The sequence below is a fragment of the Hipposideros armiger genome, unplaced genomic scaffold, assembly GCF_001890085.2.
Source record: "Hipposideros armiger isolate ML-2016 unplaced genomic scaffold, ASM189008v1 scaffold_18, whole genome shotgun sequence".
NCBI classification, from domain to species: domain Eukaryota; kingdom Metazoa; phylum Chordata; class Mammalia; order Chiroptera; family Hipposideridae; genus Hipposideros; species Hipposideros armiger.
Genome location: NW_017731368.1, coordinates 6947496 through 6971992, shown reverse-complemented (window position 1 = coordinate 6971992; position 24497 = coordinate 6947496). Strand labels below are relative to the sequence as shown.

Below are 24497 nucleotides of genomic sequence, written 5' to 3'. Positions count from 1 at the left end.
GGAGTGGGGCATAACGGAAAAGTCACAAAGTGAGTCCTCATGTGCCATCCACAGGCAACCTGAAAGTTAACTCTTACTTGTTCTCCTGCAGCTGGACCTTCCAGAAGGATCCTTCTAAACAGGGTTCAAGGAACTTCTTTGCTCTGTGTGGACCAAGGGAGATACACCGGTGTCTTTCCTTCTCTAGACTCAAGACCTAAAGGGCTTTGTACTTGCCAGGACATGGCAAACAGGGCATATATTAATATCTTTTATATCTTAAGTAACATTTGGCTTTCTGGACGTAATTCCTTTTCCCCTCCCCCTTCTCCCCATAGCATATCCCAGGTTGAATTTTTCAGGCAGAGAGTCCAGTCTCCCACACAATCTAGTCCCTGGTCAACCAAACAATGGATTCAGTGTGGGACCACCTTGTGCTGTTCTCTGGGTCTACTGCCTGGGTGGTGGGGAGTGAGGTTCTGCCAAATGTGAAACCCCATGAGGCGGGGGCAGGTTTGGGGCACATTCTAAGGAGACAGCACCACCCCAAGATAACTGATTTACCATTAACAACTTAAAAGGGGACCAAAAAAAGATATTCTCCTCAAAACATAAACTTAGAGATTTGGAGTGGGGGGTGGGGGGTGGGGAACAGCTCTGCAAAGTAGAGGAATTCAAAGGTCAAGTCTATAATTCAGAATGCACCACATGGAGTAAAGGAAGAAAACAAAACTCCTAAGCACAGCAGGTGCACTGAATCCTTTTGGCATGTATTTCCCTAAATTAAAAAAATGATAATTTTCCTTAAAAAAATAACCTCATTTCCAAGCATGCCTTTCAGTACCAGCAGCCCCTGACTTCCCGAAGGACTAACAACCTAAAGCTGATAACCTGAAAGAGTTCCGAGGCTCCTCAGGGCTGAGTGGCCCCACTAAACATTACAAGAATCCCTACTATGTGAAACTAACCAAAGCAGAGACGTCCTGGTCCCAGCTGACCAGGTCCTCACCTCTCCCCGTCCCCAAGCAGGCTCCATTGCAGGGAGGAGGAGAGAGATCTGACCGGGCTCCGGCCTGCTAACCTCTGCCATCTATCACAACAGCTTTACAACACTGTGTACTTTCTAAACTAAACCCTCTAAAATATTAATTGCTAAAAAGTAGCTCAACTGGAGCTATGGAAAACTATAAAACATTTTATAGTGAAATAAAATAAAAATCCAGTACTTCAACAGATACAGAGCATCTCAGGAGACCAGAGAAAGACATATGTGAGCAATCTCCCAGAGCACATGAGTAATATATTTCAAAGGAAAACCTGTCATGGAGAACAAAATGAATCATTTTTACAATGAAACCTAGAAATTGCCACAGTTATATGGTGCATCAGGAATTATTCACATGTGAATCACGTTGGGGCAGCATCAGAATAAAAAATAATAATATTATGTCTACTTTGACCAATTTATATCAAGAATCATAATGTGAATATTAATCTAAGAAAACATCAAATATATGTGGATATTTTTTATCACCCTGCCCAAAATGCACCAACATAAAAAGACCCAAGCAGATTTCATAGTTAATCTCAGTTGCTGCTTCTATAAAGACTGCTTTGTATTATTCCTCATGATTGCTTACATGGTAGGCTTATTACACAATATAGGAAGTGGTATTGTTAGTATCCCATTATTGCTGTAACAAATTACCACAAAGTTAGTGACCTAACACAAATCCATTATCTTACAGTTCTGGAGGTCAGAAGTCCAAGAAGGGTCTCACTGGACTAAACATCAACATGTTGGCAGGGCTGCATTTCCTTTCTGGAGGCTGTTCTCTTCCTTTTTCCAGCTTCTAAGGCTGCAGGCATTCCTTGGCCTGCGTCCCCGTCCAGCTTCAGAGGTAGCAACGGCCAGTTGCATCTTCATCAAATCTCATCAGGTACCTCTGAGGACTCCCTCTGCCGCCTCCTTCCACATTTAAGGACCCCTGTGGTCACACTGGGTCCACATAGACAATCCAGGATAATCTTCTCTTAAGGCCAGCTGACTAACAACCTTGATTCCATCTCCAACCTTAAATTCCCCTTGCCAAGCAATCTAACATATTCACAGGTTTCAGGGATTAAGGCACGGACACCTTGGTGGGTGGAGGCCATATTCTGCCTACTATAGGTCCAAACCCTAAAAGCCACTCTTAACCATACCAAAGAGAGAATCTACATAAATGTATTAAAAAAACTGGTCAGAAAAGGCATTTTCAAAATGGAAAGGTTAGGGAATAATAATAACCACTGGTTAATATCTACAAAAATAAGAATTATCTGCTTAACACTGCTTTACTCACATGTCCTAAAATGTGCTACCCACACAAATGGTTTCCAGGTAGATCTTTCTAAATGAAATGCAATCATGTCAAATCCTGGCTTACTATTCTTGAAAGGGTCACCGAGGACATGAGGGAGAGTCCAACCCCCTTGGTATGGACATAAAACTCTTCACAGTGGGGCCCAATGCACCATCCATCTACCACTGCTCCCCACCATGCACTCGCTCATTCATGCAGGCATTTACTGAGCGCCTACTATGTGCCAGTCAGTGATCTAAGTTTAGGGACACAATGGTGACCAAATATGAAAACAGTTCCTACTGTATGAAGTCATCTAGTGGTAGGCCTTTCATCAACTAATCACACAAAGCAAGCATAAAATTGCAATGCACCAAGTGCCATAAGGAAGCACAGGGTGCTGTGAGCACCTGTGACAAAGGCATCTCACCTGGTCAAGGGAGTCAAATGACTCTCGGGAAGAGCCTACTGACAAGAGGTTATCGCTGGTAGTTAACCTTGACAGGAGAGCAGAAAGAGTTATCCAAGCAAAGAAAGGACAGGCTTCTACACCCTTTAGGGAAGGGAACAGAGCACATACGCACTTCTGCTGGTGAAGAACACCGTCCATCGGGCAAACTTCAACACTTCCTGTTCAGCATAAGCGTCCCCTTTTCCTGAACGGGCCCTAATCGCTCCACATCAGAGAGGTGGCCCACTGTGTATCTAGGTTATAACTCACACCCTTCTGCTTTGTAACTGTTGGGTTACGTCTGCCTCCCCAGTAAACAGTGAGCTCACGGAGGCCAAGGCCTGTGCTTCATCCTGCTCTCTACCCCCAGCATTCCCTGATGGACATAGTAGATTGTTATAACTTGTGTACATGTATTTAAATTATGTATGATACCGAGAGTAACCATTAACCTATACAAAGAGATACATTCAAAAACACTACCAACAAATCAAAATGGGATTGTTCAACTAATCCACAGAAAGGCAGGAACAGGATAACAAAGAAACAACCAAAGGAGTAAAATGGCAAATTTAATACCTAACACATCAATAATTATGTTAAATATATAAGGTCTACACACACCACTGAAGACAGATTTGAAGAGTGGATGAAGAAAAAATACGACCTGGGATTTCCAGGGAGGTAAGTAATCACTGTGCTCACTTCCTCTCAGGACCACATCAAAATGACAACTAAATTACAGAAAAACCATCACTGAGAACCACCTGAAGTCTAGCTGAACCAAAGCCCTACAACTAAGAACATACAGAAGAAGCCACCTTGAGACTCGTAGGATGGGCAGTGACACGAAACATGCTGGTCCCATACCACACGTGACCATTAAAAATCAGCAGGGATATTGCGGCAGTGAAGTTACCCCAGAGAAGCAAGGGGTCCCAGCCCCACACCAGGACCCACCACCCAGGGTTCCAGTGCCAGGAAGAGAAGTCCCCATAACTTCTGGCCGTGGAAACCAGCAGAGATTGTGGATGACTGAGAAGGACGGCAGCTGCAGTCCTAGGTGATCCCCTTAAAGGGCCTGTGCTTGGACTCACTCACTGATGAACTAACTCACTCTGAGCTCCAATGCTGGGGCAACAGCTCGAAAGGTGCCAGGGATATACGGGGAGGAACTGAATTGTCCAGCTTTGGGGCGAGGACTAGAGGGGCAGCTTTCTCCTGGAAGGAGGAGCTAGAGGAAGCCACTGCTTTTTTGTTGAGCACCGTCCAAGCATGCAGATGCAGGCGGCCACCATCTCTGAATCTCCAAAAAAATGGCTATCACCATTCATCAGCTCAGCCATGGAAGGGAAAGGGTCCTGGTGATTCCCTGAGACCAATCCCACCCCAAATTTCAGGCACACCCAAACTGCATCCAGTAGCTTTTCTATACCAACAGCCTGTCTTAACTCATGCTGCGAATTTTCCTAAAATCTCTCAAAGGTTCACAAAACCCAAACAAGCAGCATCTGACTTCAAAGTGTCCCATACCTCAGGCTGAGCAGTGCTAAGGCCAGTGCTAGCAACAGTTGGCCTCAGTTCATGGCTTGGCTTCTCAAGGCACCTCCAAGGCCATCTGCAGATTGCCTGTGGCTCATGCCAGGTGGTCTCAGGCAGGTCACAGGCTGCGGCTAAACTTGGCCTACAGCAGGTCCCCTCCCAGGAGGCCCAAGCTGCCTTGTGGTCAACTTCGGACCAAACTGGAGCATCACCCAGCCCCCTCCAAGGATGACACACACAAAGGGCAGGTTGGGCAGGCACCAGAGCCCTGATACAGTGAACCCTGCTCTGTATGGTCAGTTCCTGAACCACACTCCTCCACAGTAGTCACAGCCAGTCCTCACAACAAATCAGCATGAGGGTCAATCCCTCCCACAGATATGCAAACAGCAACTAAGGCTCAACTACAATAAGAGGGCACACACAACCCACACAAGAGACACACCTGTAGAACCCAACTCCGGTGACCAGGAAGACTGCACTACTGGGTCCCATGGGACACCTACATAAAGCCACTCTACTAAGATCAGGAGACATACCTAATACACAGAAACAAACACAGGGGGACAGCCAAAATGGGGAGACAAAGAAACATGTCCCAAATAAAAAAAAAAACAGAACAAAGCTCCAGAAAAAGAACTAAACAAAATGGAGACAAGCATTCTACCAGACATAGAGTTCAAAACACTGGTTAAAAGGATGCTCAATGATCTCAGTGAGAACTTCAACACAGAGATAGGATATACCGGGGGTACTAAAAAATAGTATATGAATGACTTGTATTCATCTTTTGTTATCGGTGTATGTTGAGTATTACAATTTTAATACAGTTTTTTCCTTTCTTAAAATGTGTATACTTTTTTTGGCATCTTCTGTATAAAAAAGGAGATAGAAAACATAAAAAAAGAACCAGTTAGAAATAAAGAATACAATAACTGAAACAAAGAATGCATTAGAGGGAATAAAAAATAGAATAGATGAAGCAGAGGATCAAATCAGCGATTTAGAAGATAAGGTAGCAGAAAACACCCAATTAGAACAACAAAAAGAAAAAAATCCAAAAAACTGAGGCATGTTTAAGGGGCCTCTGGGACAACATAAAGTGTTCCAACATTTGCATTATAGGGGTACTAGAAGAAGAAGAGAGAGCAAGGAATTGAAAACCTATTTGAAGAAATAATGACAGAAAACTTCCCTAACCTGGTGAAGGAAATAGACATACAAGCCCAGGAGGTGCAGAGAGTCCCAAACAAGATGAACCCAAGCAGGCCCACACTAAGACACATCATAATTAAAATGCCAAAGGTTAAAGACAAAGAGAATCTTAAAAGTAGCAAGAGAAAAGCAGTTAGTTACCTACAAGGGAGCTCCCATAAGACTGTCAGCTGATTTCTCATCAGAAACTTTGCAGGCCAGAAGGGATTGACATGAAATATTTGAAGTAGTGAAAAGCAAGAACCTACAAAAAAGATTACTCTACCTAGCAAAGCTATCATTTACAATTGAAGAACAGATAAAGTGCTTCCCAGACAAGAAAAAGCTCAAGGAGTTCATTGCCACCAAACCAGTATTACAAGGAATCTTAGAGGGACTTCTTTAAGATGGAAGAAAAAAGATGAATAAAATGGCCATAACTACATATCTATCAATTACTTTCAATGTAAGTGGATTAAATGCTCCAATCAAAAGATAGAGTGGCTGAATGGATAAGAAAATAGGACCCTTAAATATCCTGCCTATAAGAGGTGCACTTCAGACCGAAAGACACACAGAGACTGAAAGTAAAGGGATAGAAAAAAATATTTCATAAAAATGGAAACAAAAAGCTGAAGTAGCAATACTTATATCAGACAAAATACACTTTAAAACAAAGGGCTATAACAGGGGACAAAGAAGGATCCAGTAATCCCACTTCTGGGTATTTATCTGAAGAAGCCCAAAACGTTACATTGAGGAGAACATGTGCATTGATACCTGTATATTCATTGCGACATTGTTTACAATGACAAGACGTGGAGGCAGCCTGGGTGTCCATTGATGGATGAATGGGTAAAGAGTAAGTGGTACTTATATAAAATGGAATATTGCTCGGTCATGGAAGGGAATGGGTTCTTGCGATCTGTGGCAGCATGGATGGACCTGGAGGATATTGTGCTAAGTGGGGTCTGTCAGAGAGAAAGACAGATGGAATGCCATTTCGTTTATATGTGGAATCTAAAGGGCAAACAAAACAGAAACAAACTCATAGATACAGAGAACATTTTTATGGTTGCCAGACAGGAGGGGATTTAGGAGTTAGTGAAAAAGGGGAGGGGATTAAGAAGCACAAATCAGTTGTTATAAAACAGTCATGGGGATGTTAGGGTATAGCATAAGGAGTATAGTCAATAATATTGTAATAACTGTGTATGGTGTCAGATGGATACTAGATTTATTGGGGTGATAAGACAGGAAAAGGGTTGGGGGACAGGGTAAAAAAGGTGAAGCAATTAGAAAGTACAAATTGGTAGTTACAAAATAGCCATGGGGATGTAAAGTAAAGCATAGCGCATATAGTCAATGATATGGTAATAACTACGTATAGTGCCAGGTGGGTATTAATCAGGGTATTTACTTCATAATTATATAAATGTCTAACCACTATGCTGCACAACTGAAATTAATATAAAAAATACTGAATGTCAACTGTAATTGAAAATTTTAAAAAGGTGGGGAAAAGATGAAAGGGAATAAAAGGTTCAAATTTCCAGGTATAAAACAAGAAGTCATGGGAATGTAATATACAGCATGGGGAATATAGTCAGTAATATTGTGATAACGTGGCACAGTGTCAGACGGTTGCTGATCACTTCTTTAGATATATAAATGTTGAAAAACTATGGTGTACACCTGAAACTAATATATTATATGTTAGCTGTATTTTAATTTAAAAAATACTTTTAAAAATGAATCAATTACATGCTGCCCATAAGAAATTCATTTACAATATAATGATAAAGGTAGGTTGAACATTAAAAGGATGAAAAAAGATATACCATGCAGACTGTAATCAAAAGAAAGTAGATGTGCCTATACTGATACCAGAAAAAATAGACTTCAGAGGAAAGGAAATTAAAAGGAACATAGACATTACACGATCATAAAAAATGATGATAATAAAATGATATAATGATTCAAATCACCAAGAAGACATAACAACCTGAAAGATGTATGAACTAAGCAAGACAGCTGCAGAATATTGAAGCACGAACTTGGGAACAAAAAGGAGAAACAGCCAAATCCACAATTAATTGGAGACTTCAACACCCCTCTCTCAACTGAGAGAATAACTAGATAGAAAACCAGCAATGGTATAGCAGAACTCAGCACCACCATCAACCAACAGGATCTAATCAACATTTATACAACACTCCAACGAATAAAAGCAGCATACACCTTCCCTTCAAGCACCACAGAAAATAAACCAAGACAGGTCGTATCCTTGGCCATAAAACTAACCTCAAAAATATACATAAATTGAACTACACAGATACAGTGTACCAATGTCGATTTTCTGGTTTTGATATTGCACTATAGTTATATAAGATATAACCACTGGGAGAAACTGAGTCGAGTTCACAGGACCCCTGTATACTACCTTTGCAATTTCTTATGAAACAATAAACATTTTAAAATACAAAGTTAAGAACGTAGACTTGACACAAAAACTACAGACCAATTTCATTTACAAATATTTCTGTAAAAAGCTTTAAAACATATTTGCATACTGAATCCAGCCCGACATTAAAAATAATAGTGCACTGTACTTAGCTGTTCAATATAAACATAATGAGTGGCCACTAAATATGTCAGGCCACTTTGTGCCAGATGATAGGCGAGGCTAGAGGCACAGGCATGGCCCTTGTGTTCTCACAGGGCTATCTTAGATGAGGTAGAGAAGGTCTCTCTGAAATGTGTAGGTTGAGGTGCACTCAGCCATTCAAAGAGACGGAAGAACATTCTGGGAAGAGAGAACCGTAAAAGCAAAGGTCCTGAGGTAAAAGACTAACAGCCCTGTGCATAGCCTAATCATCATCAGTAAGCTGAGAAGCCAACCTGGCGAAAGCATCAGGCAGGGAGGAGGTAGGACACGAGGCAGCCACAGTCAGGTCATGGAGGGTTTTGCAGGAGTCCGAGTTCATGATGTATATAATGGGGCGTTCCTACAAATAGAAGTATACTGCTTCTGTTAGGTTCTTACCTAACACATGAAGTGGTCTTACTACCTGAGAGTATTTAATCCTCATACAGAAAAAAATAAACGGAATGTATGGAGCCTACAAATGTGACATGTATAGAGCACATGTGTGCTAAACATGAATAAATGTGGATGAAAAGAGCAAAAGATACCTAGTTCTCATGAGTCATTAAACACACATGAGCATCTGGACCCTAAGTATTCATGGTACACTAAATCCTGAACTAAACACTAAAAGAGGAAGCACCAAATATTCAGTACACATAAAGATTAAATTAACCCACACATGGGTGACGTCTGTTCAGGTACCGTGTATTCTTTGCTTAAGAAAGACAAATACCATATGGTTTCACTTATATGTTCAACCTACAAAAACAAAACAAACAAACAAAACAAATCAAAAACAGACTCATAGAAACAGAGACCAAAGGGATGGTTACCAGACGGGCAGGGGTGTGGAGATGGGTGAAAAGGGGAAGGGGAATATAGTCCATAATACTGTGATAAGTTCACACTGTGGCCGATGATCACTAGAATTAGTGGGGTGATCACATTGCCAGGTATAAAAATGTCAAAGTACTACATTGTACATCTGAAACTAATACAACCAATATAAGATTATATATCAACTATGTGTAAATGAAAAAATAAATTCCAAGAAAGAAAACAACGTTAAATTTAAAGGCATAGATAGGTTAAAAGTTAAGAAGTTAAAAAATATTCCTTACTAATACTAATCAAAGGAAAATGCAGTGGTGATATTAACATCAGACATAATGCTTTATCCCTAGAAGACAAGAAATATGCTCATTCAAAGAAGCCAGAGGTCCATTAAGAAAAAAAAAAAAACCAATCCATACCTTATTACTTATTTACATAACACACTAGAAAATACAAACTAATCTACAGTGACTGAAAGCAAATTAATAGTTGTCTGGGGCTGGAATGGGGGTAGGGAGGGAAGGATTATAGATAGGCACAAGGAAATAAATGAGGGGGGAACAATGGATATGTTCATATCTTGACTGAACATACATTTGTAAAAAAAAAATCATCACATAATATATAAAGCTTACTGTATGTCAATACAGACAATAAACAATATATGGAGTTAAAGTGAATGAATGAATACATCTGGTGTTTCAGGTCACCACAATGATGGGTTACATCAACAAATACTGTTGGAACAGCTCAGTGATGGTGAGAGGTATGGGGAAGAGAAAAGCTGATGTGTCCTCATTCCTTACGACAAAGTTATTTTGGAGCAAAGATTTAAGATTTAATCGTGAAATCATACATGTATAGAATAAAAGGTGGATTGATATTTTATAACCTTATTGAGGAGAAGTCCTCTCCTAAGCATGCTGGAAAACCAAGAAGCTATAAGCAAAAAATTGGATAAATGTGACTCTGATACTAAAAAGCAAGCAGCTCAAAATGCAAACAACTGACAATTTAAAAGACTAATAATACTTGGCTGTGAGTGTGGCAAAAACAGCTCTTGGTTTCTACAACGGCAGAGTGGGAAAATTTTATATTACTTTTGGGAAGTAATATCAAAATAGGAAAGATGCATATACTTTGGTGTAACAATTCAACTTTCAAACACCCTATAGAAACTCACACAGATGTGCAAAGACATGGCAAAGCGGCTCTGTTCAGAGATGCTCACACTAGCAGAAAACAATCCATGCTTGTCAAGAGTTCAAACAGTACAGAAATGCCTAACATAGAATATGAAGGCCTTCCTTTACAGCTCACAGCATAATGCATCTTCTAATTATTTCCCACATGTGTTCGTCCCCTCCCTCCCTCCCTCCCTCCCTCTCTCTCTCTCTCTCTCTCTCTCTCTCTCTCTCTCTCTCTTTTTTCAAAAAATGAGACCACAGTAACAAGTATGTTGGCAGAAAAAATAAACCTAAAAATCCTACGTAATAACTTGCCCTTGCCGGCTCCTCATCAGTCCTTCTCCAATGTGGCACCTCTAATAAATCCAAAATCCAATTTCACTCGCAAGGGCTATTTAAAAAGTGCTCCTTTTCCCATAAATCTGTAAACTACTTTAGCGCATCAGATTTCCTGGCTCAGTCAGAAAACCCTTTGCAGCACTGGGTAAGCACATAAATTGTGCTTTTTCTTGCTCATCCAAGAAAACAAATAGAAAAGTGCATCAAAAGCAAATGCTATAGATGCTTGCTGCTTTATGTAACCGAAACTAGGAACTTTTTGCTGACATTCCCACTTTCTTTAAAGGTGGGGATTCTCACTTGTTTTGTTCCTGAATAAACTTTCTGGGCTCCTACAATACTGAAGAAGTTTGAGACAAAATAACATTCAGCGGTTAGACATTGAGAATGAGTAACCACTGATTTTACCCCAGGCTCTTCCAGCCATCGTCTGTATTGACCGAGAGTCATTTTACCTTATTCCATCTATCAAAGGGCTCCAACCACACAAGGTTTGGAATAGTGAGGTTGGGCAATGCCTGATATCCACAGTAGGCGCTTTATTTTTTTTTAATAGAAGCCTGAACTCAAAGATGTCCAATGGCCAATAACCAGACTTCTTAAGATAGTCCAGAGTTAGGAAAGAAGTAAAACTGAGTAGTGTCACCAGTCATGATTAAAATTCAGGGGAGCTACAACCAAACTGCCTTCTGTATGTCACACTAAAGAACCCGGCCCTTCCTGCTGTTTCTTCTTCCAATCCATCAAGGGGGAAAAGGTCAGCTGTGACTGCAGTCTAGGAAGGAGGGGACTGGCAGCCATGTCTCACCTCCCTCACTAGTTCACTAATAAATCAATACACGGTCTGACAATTAAGTTCGCGAACTCATCTTAGACAAAGTGCCACACACCTCACTGCTGAATATCACTACGGTCACCTTCAAAGTCCTCCCCTAGGGAAGCTATGCGCCAATGCCAGTGCCTAGTCCACTCTTCAAAGCAATTTTGGAGCTCTTTTTCTGGAATGGCCATCAGAGCTGTCATCGTATTACCCTTGATGTCCTGAATGTCATCAAAATGTCTTCTTTTCAATATTTCCTTTATTTTTGGAGCTCATTTTCTGGAATGGCCATCAGAGCTGTCATCGTATTACCCTTGATGTCCTGAATGTCATCAAAATGTCTTCTTTTCAATATTTCCTTTATTTTTGGGTAAAGAAAGAAGTCATTGGGGGGGCCAGATCAGGTGAGTAGGGAGGGTGTCCCAATACAGTTAGTTGTTTCCTGGCTAAAAACTCCCTGACGGACAGTGCCATGTGAGCTGGTGCACTGTCGTGATGCAAGAGCCATGAATTGTTGGCAAAAAGTTTGGGTCATCTAACTTTTTCACGCAGCCTTTTTAGCACTTCCAAGTAGTAAACTTGGTTAACTGTTTGTCCAGTTGGTAGAAACTCATAATGAATAATCCCTCTGATGTCAAACAAGGTTAACGACGTCGTTGCAACACGTTCGCAAACTCAATTGTCAGACCTCGTACATACTGAAAGGCATAAAGCGGGGAAGGCATGTGCTGGAGACAAATGAGGTTGCACATAGTGTGGTTTCTTCCCTAAGTGAAACTCACAGTGTAACTGAGGATACAGGACTTAGGAAATCTCCTACTGCAGCACTAGCCAATGGAAATACAATGCAAGCCGCATGGTGTAAATGTTCTGAAAGTTGCAGTAAAAAGAATAAAAAGAATCAGATGAGATTAATTTTAATAATATTTCATTTAGCTCAATATACCCCAAATACTATCATTTTCAGATACAATCAATATAAGAAAATTAATCGGCTGCTTTACACTCATTTTTTTCCCTTGGAACTGCAGTGTGTATTTGACACTTAGAGCACGTCTCAATTAGGACTAGCAATGTTTCAAGTGCTCCGTGAGCTTTATGTGGCTACTCGCTACCATACTGAAAAGTACAGTAGCACTTACCCTCCCCAGACCCTCTGGTAACCACTAACCTGTCACCTGTGTCTATGAATTGTTTGCTTGTCTTGTTTGTTTGTTGCTTTCAGTTTTATATCCCACATATGAATGAAATCATAAGTTTTTTATCTTAATAAAGCCCATCTTCTTCCAAACCAATTGGGCTAATAATGCAGAAACTAGTTATGCTTTAGTCCAAATTTAAGATATAAGTTTATTTTACTTAGCTTCAGCCCATTTATTCAGCTAACCAAGTAACATGATATTAATCAGACTAAAGTCATTTGTTCAGTTGCTATATGGACAACTTCACTTCATTCAATCTAGTATCAATAGGTTGCATTCTAGCCCCCAGGATTATTTTGCAAATACAAATTTATGACACAAACTACAGAAAACAGATCCATGCAAATCCATCCATCCTCCTCAAAAAAAAAAAAAACACCTCAAAATGCATGCTTTCAGGACAGTGTGTTAGCGGTGTGTAAAGCCCTCTTTGTATACAATTGGAGTTGGTACAGCTCCATCCTGCAATCTACAGAAGTCCCCTGAATAGGTGTGCATGCAAGTTGAAGACTCAGATTTATCTCCTGCATCCAATAAGCACTCTTTGAATATCTTTGACAGGATCTTCCTGAGTCAAGCATTTTGCAATTTTAATCAAATCATTTTCTAGTTTAGAAATGCATGCCCAAGTGCATAGCAGAATCTTATTAATGGCATACTGAACACAAGCATGCAGATTCATAAACTTATAAGGAGCTTGTCATTTTAATATACCCTAGGACCCAATTCACATTAGATAGGTTGCAGTGAGAATGCAGCAAAGTAGTTTTAAAAGCCTGATGGATGCACAGGATTGAAAATACTCCTTCAATGTCATGTGGCTGCCAGTCTGTACTGCGCTGGTGCCTTGGTGATCAAATCCTTTAGGATCCAAGGGCCCATAAAGAGACTCTTTTGTAAAGAAACAGTTGCCTTGAAAGATTTACTGCAGCTTGCTTCAACTGCTCTCCTCCAGAATTGTTCAAACAATATAATTGTCAAACTAGTGTATTGCTAATCTCGTTTTTATTGTTACCATTTGCCACTGAAATTGCTCTTTAATTGTTTGTTTTGGAACAGACACATAAAATATTCTGACAGTGATATTTTGGCACATATTGGAAAATCTGCCATGAATAAAGCTTTTTTTTTCCCCTCCCAATGAAATACAGTTTGCCTTTATTACTTGGCATTAAAACGATTTACTGAAGTAGGCCAAAACATAAACCACTGAAATAAAATGAAGAGAGATTAGAGTTACGGCAAAATGCAAAGGCTGGTCCATGCAAACTCGTGCTAAGACATGCTTAACTGCAACTTTTACTCTTCGGAAAAATGGCAGAAGGGGAAAAGAACGCCTCTAATCCTGCCTGTCCAGCCACGCTGCACTGCAAAACCAGGCCACTGGCTCTTCCGGGGGCTCCCTTTCTTCGGGAAGCCGCCTTTACTAAGCAGATGCAGGCGGCCTGAGTGCCATAGACCCTGAAGACTACGGAGGAATCCATTCAGCTTCGTCCAGCCCGCGCTGCCTGAGCCTCCACTGCCCACCAACACAGCTGCCTGTATTACTAATGCAGTGTTCTCACCTGGGTGGGCCTGGCCGGGAAAGCAGCACCCAGTGCCTGTGACAGCTCCTTTTTGGAAGCAGTCAGCTACCTGGCTTTCCCACAGCTTGGCCTGACAAGGGCAGGGACACTCCCAGCTGGAGCTCAGGATTAAAAACGTTCTGCCTGCTCTCTGCCCTGAATGTGGCGTTAGCACTCCTGGGTCCTTGGGTGGGACCTCTGAGGCAGGCTCTGTCTTTTACGCTCCCTTCCCCACAGTGCTTTTGGCTGATCTCAAAAACCTGGCTGATGGAAACTTGTAGGGAACTTCCAGGATCCAGCTTTCAACACGTTTCAAGTTTCCAGTATAATCCCATGACCCCAAGCCTGATGTTCTCCCAGGCCCAACCCCGCGGCTGGGCGGCCTGCCTCCTCACAGCACATACCCCTGCAGTACAGGGGCTCTAAAATTTTTTTTTTAAGTGCAGGATACCACCTGATTTTATAGAGCATAAGTTATTAGCAAAGCCAAACAAATATGAAACAATTAGAGCATAAAGCCTTGCAAGATCTGGTCCCAAACTGCCCTTCAGGCCCACTCCCTACACTTCTCCAAGGTCTCTGGTCCAGGCACAGCTCTAGAACTCACCACCCCGCAAACTGGACTCCTCCTCTCCTCATGACAAGGCCCTCAAGGCCACGTTCAAAGGCTACTACTTCTGGGAGACTCCTTTCCCCACACTGAGCAATCACTCACTCCCGCCAACCCCCAAACCCTGGAATTCACAGCGGTCCCTACCTCCCTCCATTAAGCTCTCACCCATTATGTGCCCACACATGGCTCTCTCCGCACCGTGAATCCTGGGAGCTCAAATATTAGGCACCTGGACAGGAGGGAGCACTGTGCCACCTGAGTTGGCAGTTACAATTGGGGATTGTTTTCTTTTTTTTTTTTTTAAACAATAAAAACGACTCTTAATTGGTTCTATATCTAACCAGTTTGATCCACACCTGGAGCTTGTGGAGCCAGCACACAACCACAGAAATCTTTCCTTAAAATTTGTACATGGCTGTTTTGTGCACATGGGACATCAAATTCGAAATTCTGCTCTCTTCATCTTCACTTTCCTCCAGGCCTCGGGGAAAGACACAGAAGCTACCTGCAATTCCTGCCCATCAGGAGAGAAGCGTTTGCTTTCTTAATGAAAAACATCTAGTAGAGGAGGCATGGCTGGTAACAGCACATCTTACGAGAAACTCTAGGAAAGCAGAAGGGAGTTATACAGCCTGTAATCAGGCTTTCAGTGCAGCAAACACAAGCTGGAGAACAGTTACAGGCTAAGAGTAAGGAAAAAGTAATCAAGAGGTCACAGTGGACCACCAGCTGAATGAGTCAAATTGTTTGGTTTTCTTAGTGGGTGGCTGGAAGACACACGCAGTAGCCAAGCACACAGGGCCGTGTTCAATTTTCTCATGTCTCTCCTGACCAAATCATTGCCAGGAGCAGCTACTCAAACACTAGACCCCACATAGGCCCTTGAACTTTGAAACCAAACCTAACTGAAGGATAAACTGTGTTTCCTGAAACTACGAATCCAGCAGTTCTAAGATGCACTATTATTTTATCAAGCACTAAGGAAAGTGCTGCCCATAAACTAGGACATAGTTTCTTATTACTTAGAACTTTCATTTTATTTTTATTGAACGAGCTCTTTTAGACTTATTCAGATTTATATATCCTTATAATATATCACCCTTGGGTACTTATAAAAAGAAAAACAAAAGAAAAATTGGTTAAGGCAATGACAACCAGGTCGCCCGGCCGAAAGCAATTGCAAAAAGCCATTGACTTGGAAAGTACATCCCAGTTTCAGAAACATTAAAATCTAAAAAAAATGTACATCATAAAATCAATAAAATACTATCTTATGTGTAGGTCGGTGACAAAAATTTAGAAAGGACAAGGAAATAGTTCTCAGGACAACTGCTACAAAGATAGTTCGTTGACTAAAATATGCATTTATACAGAGAAAAAAACTGAGATTACTTCAACTCAAGAAAGGTAAACGTAGAATAGGGATTTAATATTCTTCAAGAACATCAATATCCTGGTCCAAAAAGCACTCATGTCCAACTGTTTTTTCCTTTACTTTTGTAGCAGCAGGACCTATCCTACAAGAAACCTAAGAATGGAGCTATTCTGGTTGAAGGAAGAACATGACCCCACGCACACCTGCAAGGTCACAGAGCTCAGGACCAGCTGAAGTCCTGACCTGGAGAGCAGATGGCACCTTCTACCCACTCCCCACAACAGCTACATCACCATGACAAGAGTTGAAATTGTGACCTTAATCAATTAAATGTTTACTGTGGTTTGCAAAATATGAAGCCTTGCTAGGTGCTCATTAGACAAACATAAATCAAGTATGGAGGGGTTGTGGTAACCTGCATGAAGGAATTTTCTATGTGTGGAGGTTTAGACCTTGAGATGATTGCCAAAGGATAGGCTGAGAACACTTTATCAGTCACCAAAGGCACTGTAGTGACCTTAACAGGTTAGAGGCCCTCCTGCCACAGCAAGGGATGAGTCCCGTCCACCCATTAGGGCCCTTCTAGCTCGAGTGCTCTCCGTGTCTGCAACACGGGTCCCTTTTCAAATGCAAGCCAGTTGCAACTGACTTTGGACAGCACTGACTCTTGGTCCATGCCCAACCATGTGGCCAAACCCAGCAGTTGACCGCACCCATTGCTCTCCAAAACAAATCCAAGTCCACAACAAGTTACAAGTAACACCCTACTGCAGGAACACTTGGCAAAGGTTTAAAATTCCCATTAAATAGCTTTCGACACCATGTTTCTTCACCTCCTTTTTCTCTATTTCTTCTAATTCTGCCTCTGAAATCCCCTTTTACTATTTGAAGCAATTCAATCCAGGCTCTAACCCACTCCCATTCCTTCTCCCTACCTAATTTAAGTAGCTCAGCAAACCCAACCAGCTCCCCTAAAAGGGAAAGGGTGATGTGAAGCTAACAAAAATAACGTTTCCGCATAGAGCCGTGGCAACCTACAAACAACGTGTACGTTACTTTTGCAGGATGATTAAAGAAAGCTAATCTTCCATGTGCAGAGTTATCAGACTATCAGTCATTGCTCCATGGACAGCCAAGGCAGGTTAAGCGGAGCTGGCTTGTCTGTTCCCCTCCTGTGTCCCTTGTGCTGTCAATTAGCTATGGAGGGGAAGTTTTGGGCAAAGGGAGAGATAACCCACCCAAGTACAAAAGAACATTTCTTTGGTTAAGGGTACTCCCTTGCTATAAGCACCAGCTCAATTTTCAGCCGAGCTTTCCAATCTGTATTTAGTTTAAACAGGGATTTATCAGAAGTAAGACAAGTCACCTCTGCATCCCATTCTGTTCCCTACACACAGGAACAAACGATGAAAGGTTTTCTTTAACAGATGGTTTCCAATTAAGTTGCGTTCTGTGAATAAATGGTGTATAGAAGCCCAGCTATTCTACATTATGAAGAAGACAACTTTCTGCCCATAGGCATAAAACTGCTGATCTGACCCAGTGACTACAAAGTCAGAGGCTCCCCACGGAACATCAGAGAGCTCACACTGAGGCACAGCCATCACCAACCTGCCCTCCTTCCACAAGCCGACCTCGGATGAAGTATTCTTTCTATTTTAGATAACATATGGTTTGAGTCAAGAGAAATGAAATGCAAAGGGTGTGTGAAAAGTGAGCAGGTCATTAAGCAGTGTCCCTGTGCAATTTCAGAGCTGGACAGAGCTCAGACAGGAAACTGAGGCCCATTAAGCTTAAGCAAGATGATGAAGAAAACACAAAGCTGTCTGGGCAGTGTTAGGGTTAGAACCCAACCATACAACAAGGTGGACACTTTAAAACTTTTTTTTAATTTCACCAGAATTTCAGATGGATATTTCCTTTCTTACCGGAATTACTTCAAAAATGAGTGGGATCAGTTTGCTTTCTTCCACGAGTCTGTTAAAAAAATAAAAAGATAACCACACATTAGGTAGCTCATACTTAAACTGCTGCCCTGATAGAAAGCTCTGCAGCCCCGTGTTTCATTGCTTAAATTCTGTGATAGAGAAATTGTATGATTACATACATGCTCATTTTTAAGACACTGAACTACATCTATTAAGCATGAGACCTAAGAAGCCTCTGCAAATGACTACTAGCTTAGCCTTACTGATCTATACTCAGTAAAATCTCAAATAGATTCATCTTTACAAATGTAAAATTTTATTAAAATTCACAATCGTTATAAAGATTATCAAAATAAGCAATGCCAGGTAAAATCATACAGCCAATCATCACTGTAGTGAAATTATAAGAATGCCACACTGTATTCTTTTATATATGCCTTAGATTTCTTCTCAGCATTATTTAATGTACACTGAGTTTTAATAATCCTTAACTTGAAAAAAAGGTAGACAACAATCACCCAATAGACTCTAGGTACTTCCTTCCTTAAAACCTAGTTTTAAAAATTATCATATATTATCATAGAAAAATTTTTTCATACAATTTAAGAGAAAATAGTCTTGATTCAAAAGTGACAATTTTTTTTAAGAACACTACTTTATTTCTAAATATTCCTTTATTCCAAGAATCATTAAATTGTTTTCTGTAATGGGTCAAATAGTAAATATTTTTTAGGCTGTGTGGGTCACACAGTCGCTATAGCCACCACTTAACTCGGTCACTATAATGTAAAAGCAGACATAAATACATGAATGAATAGGCATGGCTGTGTTCCACTAAGATTTTATTTACAAAAACAGACAGTGTGCCATATTTGGCCCACAAGCTATAATTTGCCGATCCTGCTTCAGTTTAAAAACATCAGACTCCTTAATTGTATTAGAATTTACTTTGTGTGATAAACTGCAGTGCTTAAGCTTGGTGCCCTTGTTGGAGGCTTGTGCAGTTTGTCTGTTTCACAGAATATGCCAGATGGGTGCAAAGGGAATAGCTCGCAAAAACAAATGTGATTATTTCTGTAGTTTCAGTATATTAGAGGGAAAAAAGTTGTGACTACAAATATTAAACACAGTTACATTCTCTCACTTTCCTGGGCAACTGACAGCTTGGATCTGAGAATGAAGTGTCTTCTACCATGGCCGGGCAGAACGGCGAAAGCTCAGACTCAAGGCCAAGCACAACACAGGCCAGCACCTTCCCAATCTTCTTCCCCAGCTTCCTGGGTGTTAACCAGCTCTCTTCCTAAATAGGTCTTTTTAATTTATTATAACATATACTCCTATGAGGCCCGGGCTGATACGGCCATGTTCATATCTCTCAGAATTTCCCTAGCAACCAAAGCCCAGAAGGTCACAGGGACACAGGCACCACGACTTCTTCAATGGTGCCTGGAAGTTACAGGTCCCTCGAGCACGGTCTCCCTCAGCATCACAGCCAGGAGCATCGACTCACAGCACCAGACTGGTCACGACAGTACTTTAATATACTCTATTATTAACGCATGGCTACATAAATTATCTTAATTCATTCTTAATTACAGCTAGTTGTTCCTGGGGTCTCTGCACGACAAGCAGGCTAATCTGAGCTGCCTCTTAAGCCTCCTTTCACTTTCAAGTTGACCATTCCAGTCCTCACGTTCTTCTGAACACAAATAGCCACAGTGATTTTGTTCTTTGATTGGACTCACATCATTTAGAGCCACATCTGGTAAATAAAAGGGGAACGCAGGCTAAATCAAATTACCTTTAGTTAAAAAAATGCTTTTCTATGACATTTTCTGTGATTCACGGACTAACCTCAAATGTAATTCCAAAAGAACTTAAAAGCAAGAGCGGCTGCGAAGCAGTATTTATAGCCACGCAAAGCCGTGTCTTTCCAGACTGTGAGAAGTGACCAATCAGAGAGCAATGAGATGAGTTTACTGGGTATTAACGAGCAGTTTCTGAATTAAAAATATAAAATAGAGACTATCCAAGGATAACACACACAGTATTGTTCCGTGACATTTTTCTTTCAGTTATAGGTCTGCGCATGTGTACCGGGTAGTGACATAAAATGCATTTTTTTTTTTTTTGCTGCAAGTTGTAGATAAAATATCTGAAATCCACAGACTGTAGATTGCTGTGGAAACAATATTCATTTGTCTTCAATATGCTCTTAACATTTGATTTAAAAACTCAGTCTCCTTATTCTAAGCATTTCCTCTCATAACAATGTAGGTCCAGTTAGTGGTTTGGGTCTCAAATGATCAAACCCTTGATTTGCTCTGAGCCATGGAGCACCCAGCCGTCTTCCTTTGACTGGAACTCTGGAGAGCAGGCCCAGTGCTCAGGCCTCTGCCGACCGGGGAGGGCCAGGCTCACCTCTAGGGAAAATGGATGTGGCTGGTTCTTAGGGATTATGCAGGCAGCGAGTCTGAAATCATCGTAGCAGCCGACTCTGGGAACGCCTGATGCAAAGGCTATCTCATCTGGGGGCTGTGTTGTGGTTGGCCACCACGATTTAAATCACCAGCTAGCGTTTTACTACATGAGCCTGTTATATCCTGAATTCTACACGAGTGAAATTTCTATGGTTTAGGGACAGCCTGGAGGACAGGAAGCAAAGAGATTTTTCTGAATTGTTTTAAACCAAAACCAAACAAAATAGAGATCTTTTTGAACTTATCCCTAATCTTCAAAGGATTGTGAAGATATTAACTACATTACAGTATACTTTTCTTCTTTTATTTAGCCATCTAAGCACACTGCGTTTAACTAATTCCAGATGAGCAAATTGAAATATACTCTCCGTCCCAAGCCTCATTCTTGGGGCTACTTTACCGTGTTCTTATGGGGGGGCGGGGAGAGGGCGGTTTTCTCTTAACAGTAAAATTTAATGATAGATTGTGTGTGATTAAAGGGTTTTCCTTACAGGTTTTATTTTGGGAGATTCACTGGGATTTTGTATATTTATGGTTTATATTACCAACAAAGGTGGTGCTGTTTGAATTAGAAAATTTTGAATAAACTTATGAAAACCGTTAGGATACATTATTTGGCATTCCAATTCTCTCCTGCACCTAAAGCAAATGTTGCCCCAGTATTAGGAATTTTGTTTTAAATTTATTTGATGCTCGAGATAGTTAAGGCTAACTATAAAATAAATCTAGCAATGTTTAGATATAAATGGCTAGTTGCGACTTAGACCAGAAAAGAGGGAATAGGGAGATTACTCCACTTCTGTCCAGAGAGCTATGGACAAGACTTGGGCTGAATTTCAAACCATCACTAACATTTTTTAAAATTTTCCTTTAAAACCTAAGACTATTTAAGGATGAACCAACAACAGGAGTTAAAAGGAGAGAAAGGCCTCTGACCCTGCCCCATCATACTTCTATTGATTCAGAGAACAAGCCAGGAAGAGGGGCCAGGAGAGGAAGGCCTGCTCAGCTCAGTTTTTCAGGACACAGAAAGCAGTCCCCTACAGTGATAAAACGGGTCTATGGGGACATCCATGGAGCTGCACTGTCTTGGGTTCACTTGCCTGAAGTTTCTATCTACCCATATGGGTAGAGACAATATACGTGAAGACAGGACCAGGAGTTTAGACCCACAGTCTCCATGGTCAACCCATCCACAGGGACACCATCCTCTCCAAAGGGCTTCTCATTTCAGGAATCCATCTTGCCATACAGACCTTACTTAGTACTGGACAATTTTTTTCCCCTGGAAACTATCTCAGAACTCAATTTATGATTAACACTATTGATCCCATAAACTCGAAACCCATGCCCTCAAACTGAAAGCCAAGTGGCTTGATAAATAAATATAAGACAAAAATAACCTCATCAGAGATTTATGCACAGGATATAAGGAAACAGACATGGAGAAAACCCACTGAGCCCACACTGGGAAGAAGAGATGCTCATGAGCCTTGGAAGACAGTGAAAGTGTGTGGAGGCAGGTATGCCTATACGGAAAGGCATAAGCATTCTAAATAGTAAAAGGACAATGTGAGATGGACTTCTGGTAAGATGGCAGAATAGACAGACGCTGTGCCGACTGCCTCCCAGGATCACACCAAAATTACAAATAATTTATAAGATATTCAACCTCAGAAGTTCCCTGGACCCTAGATGAGCAGCACCTCTAAACGAAGGACTTAAAGAGGAGGCCACATCAAGACTGGTGATCTAATACATCAAAGCAATCAGAGTGACAGCCAGAATAAAGAAAAAAAGAAACATGTCCCAAGTAAAAGATCAGAAGAAACCCCAATAAATGGAACTAAATGAAACAGAGGTATCCAACCTTTCAGAGACAGAGTTTAGAACACTGATGATAAGACTGTTTAAGGAACTTAAGGAGGACATAAAGAAGGATACAGAAATCATAAAAAACAACCAGGTAGAACTAAAGAATACAATAACTGAAATGAAAAACACACTCGAAGGAATCACCTGTAAATTAGATGAAGCAGAGGATCGGATCAGTGATTCAGAAGACAAAATAGCAGAAACCACCCAGTTGGAACAAGAAAAAAGAATAAAAAACAATGAAAATAGTTTAAGAGGCCTATGGGACAACATCAAGCACAACAACATTCACATCATAGGAATACCAGAAGGAGAAGAGAAGAAGCAAGGGATCAAGAATGTATTTGAAGAAATAATGATTGAGAACTTCCCTACCCTGGTGAAGGAAATTGACACACAAGCCCAGGAAGTGCAGAGAGTTCCAAATAAGCTGAACCCAAACAGGTCCACAACAAGACACATCATAGTAAAAATGGCAAAGGCTAAAGACAAAGACAGGATCCTAAAAGCAGCAAGAGAAAGACAGCAGGTTGCATACAAAGGAACTCCAATAAGACTAACAGCTGACTTTTCCACACAAACTCTGCAGGCCAGAAGGGAGTGGCAGGAAATATTCAAAGTGACACAAAATAAAGGCCTACAACCAAGATTGCTCTACCCAGCACGGTTATCACTTAAAGTTGAAGGAGAGATAAAGAGCTTCTCAGAAAAAAATAAACTTAAGGAATTCATTACTACCAAGAGAACATTGCAGGAAATGTTAAAAGGGCTTTTTTAAACAGAAGAAAGGGGGAAATAAGCTAACCCAGGAATATCAGAAATACAAATAACAAAATGGCAATAAATATGCACCTATCAATAATCACTTTAAATGTGAATAGGCCAAATGCTCCAATCAAAAGACGTAGAGTGGCTGAGTGGATAAGAAAACAGGACCCATGCATACGCTGTTTACAAGACACTCATCTCAGATCAAAAGACACACACAGTCTGAAAGTAAAGGGATGGAATAAGATATTTCACGCAACTGGAAATGAGAAAAAAGCAGGAGTAGCAATACTTATTTCAGACAAAATAGAATTTAAAATGAAGACTACAATAAAAGACAAAGAAGGACACTACATAATAATAAAAGGATCGATTCAACAAGAGGACACAACCCTAGTAAACATCTATGCACCAAACATAGGAGCTCCTAAATATATAAAACAGATTTTGACAGACATAAAGACAGAGATCAACAACAACACTATCGTAGTAGGGGACTTCAACTCTCCGTTGTCACCAATGGACAGATCCTCCAGACAGAAAATCAACGCGAAAACAGTGGCCTTAAATGACACTTTAGACCAGCTGAATTTAATTTACATTTTTAGAGCATTTCACCCCAAAGAAACAGAATATACATTCTTCTCCAGTGCACCTGGAACATTTCTCAAGATAGACCACATGTTAGGACACAAAACCAGTCTCAATAAATTTAAGAACACTGAAATCATATCAAGCATCTTCTCTGACCACAATGCTATAAAACTAGAAATCAATTGTAAGAAAAAATCTGGAAAGCAACAAATACATAGAGGCTGAATAACATGCTACTAAATAGCGAGAGAGTAAAAACTGAGATCAAGGAAGAAATTAAAAGATACCTCGAGACAAACAAAAATGAAAACAACATGACCCAAAATCTATGGAATGCAGCAAAAGCAGTCCTAAGAGGGCAATTTATAGCAATGCAGGCCTATCTAAAGAAACAAGAACAATCTCATATCAACAGACTATCTTTACACCTAAGGGAACTAGAGAAAGAACAGCCCAAAGGGAGTACAAGGAAGGAAATAATAAAGACCAGAGCAGAAATAAATGAAATAGAGATAAAAAAACAATAAAAAAGATTAATGAAACCAAGAGCTGGTTTTTTGAAAAGATAAACAAAATCGACAAACCCTTAGCCAGACTCACCAAGAAAAAGAGAGTTATGACCCAAATTAATAAAATCAGAAATGAAAGAGGGGAAGTGACAACAAATGCCACAGAAATATAGGAAATTGTAAGAAAATACTACGAGCAACTGTATGCCAACAAATTTGACAATCTATTGTTCCGTGACATTTTTCT

General features: G+C 40.7%; 1 protein-coding gene across 1 annotated transcript in view; it reads right to left on the bottom strand.

Annotated features, from left to right (window-relative positions):
* The window catches only part of ULK4 (unc-51 like kinase 4), a 438917-nt gene that overhangs the window by 204786 nt on the left and 209634 nt on the right, over positions 1-24497 (bottom strand). The window contains exon 28 of the mRNA XM_019631040.1: positions 18025-18073. Within this exon, the coding sequence (XP_019486585.1) occupies positions 18025-18073 (49 nt within the window). The remainder of the gene's footprint in view (positions 1-18024; positions 18074-24497) is intronic.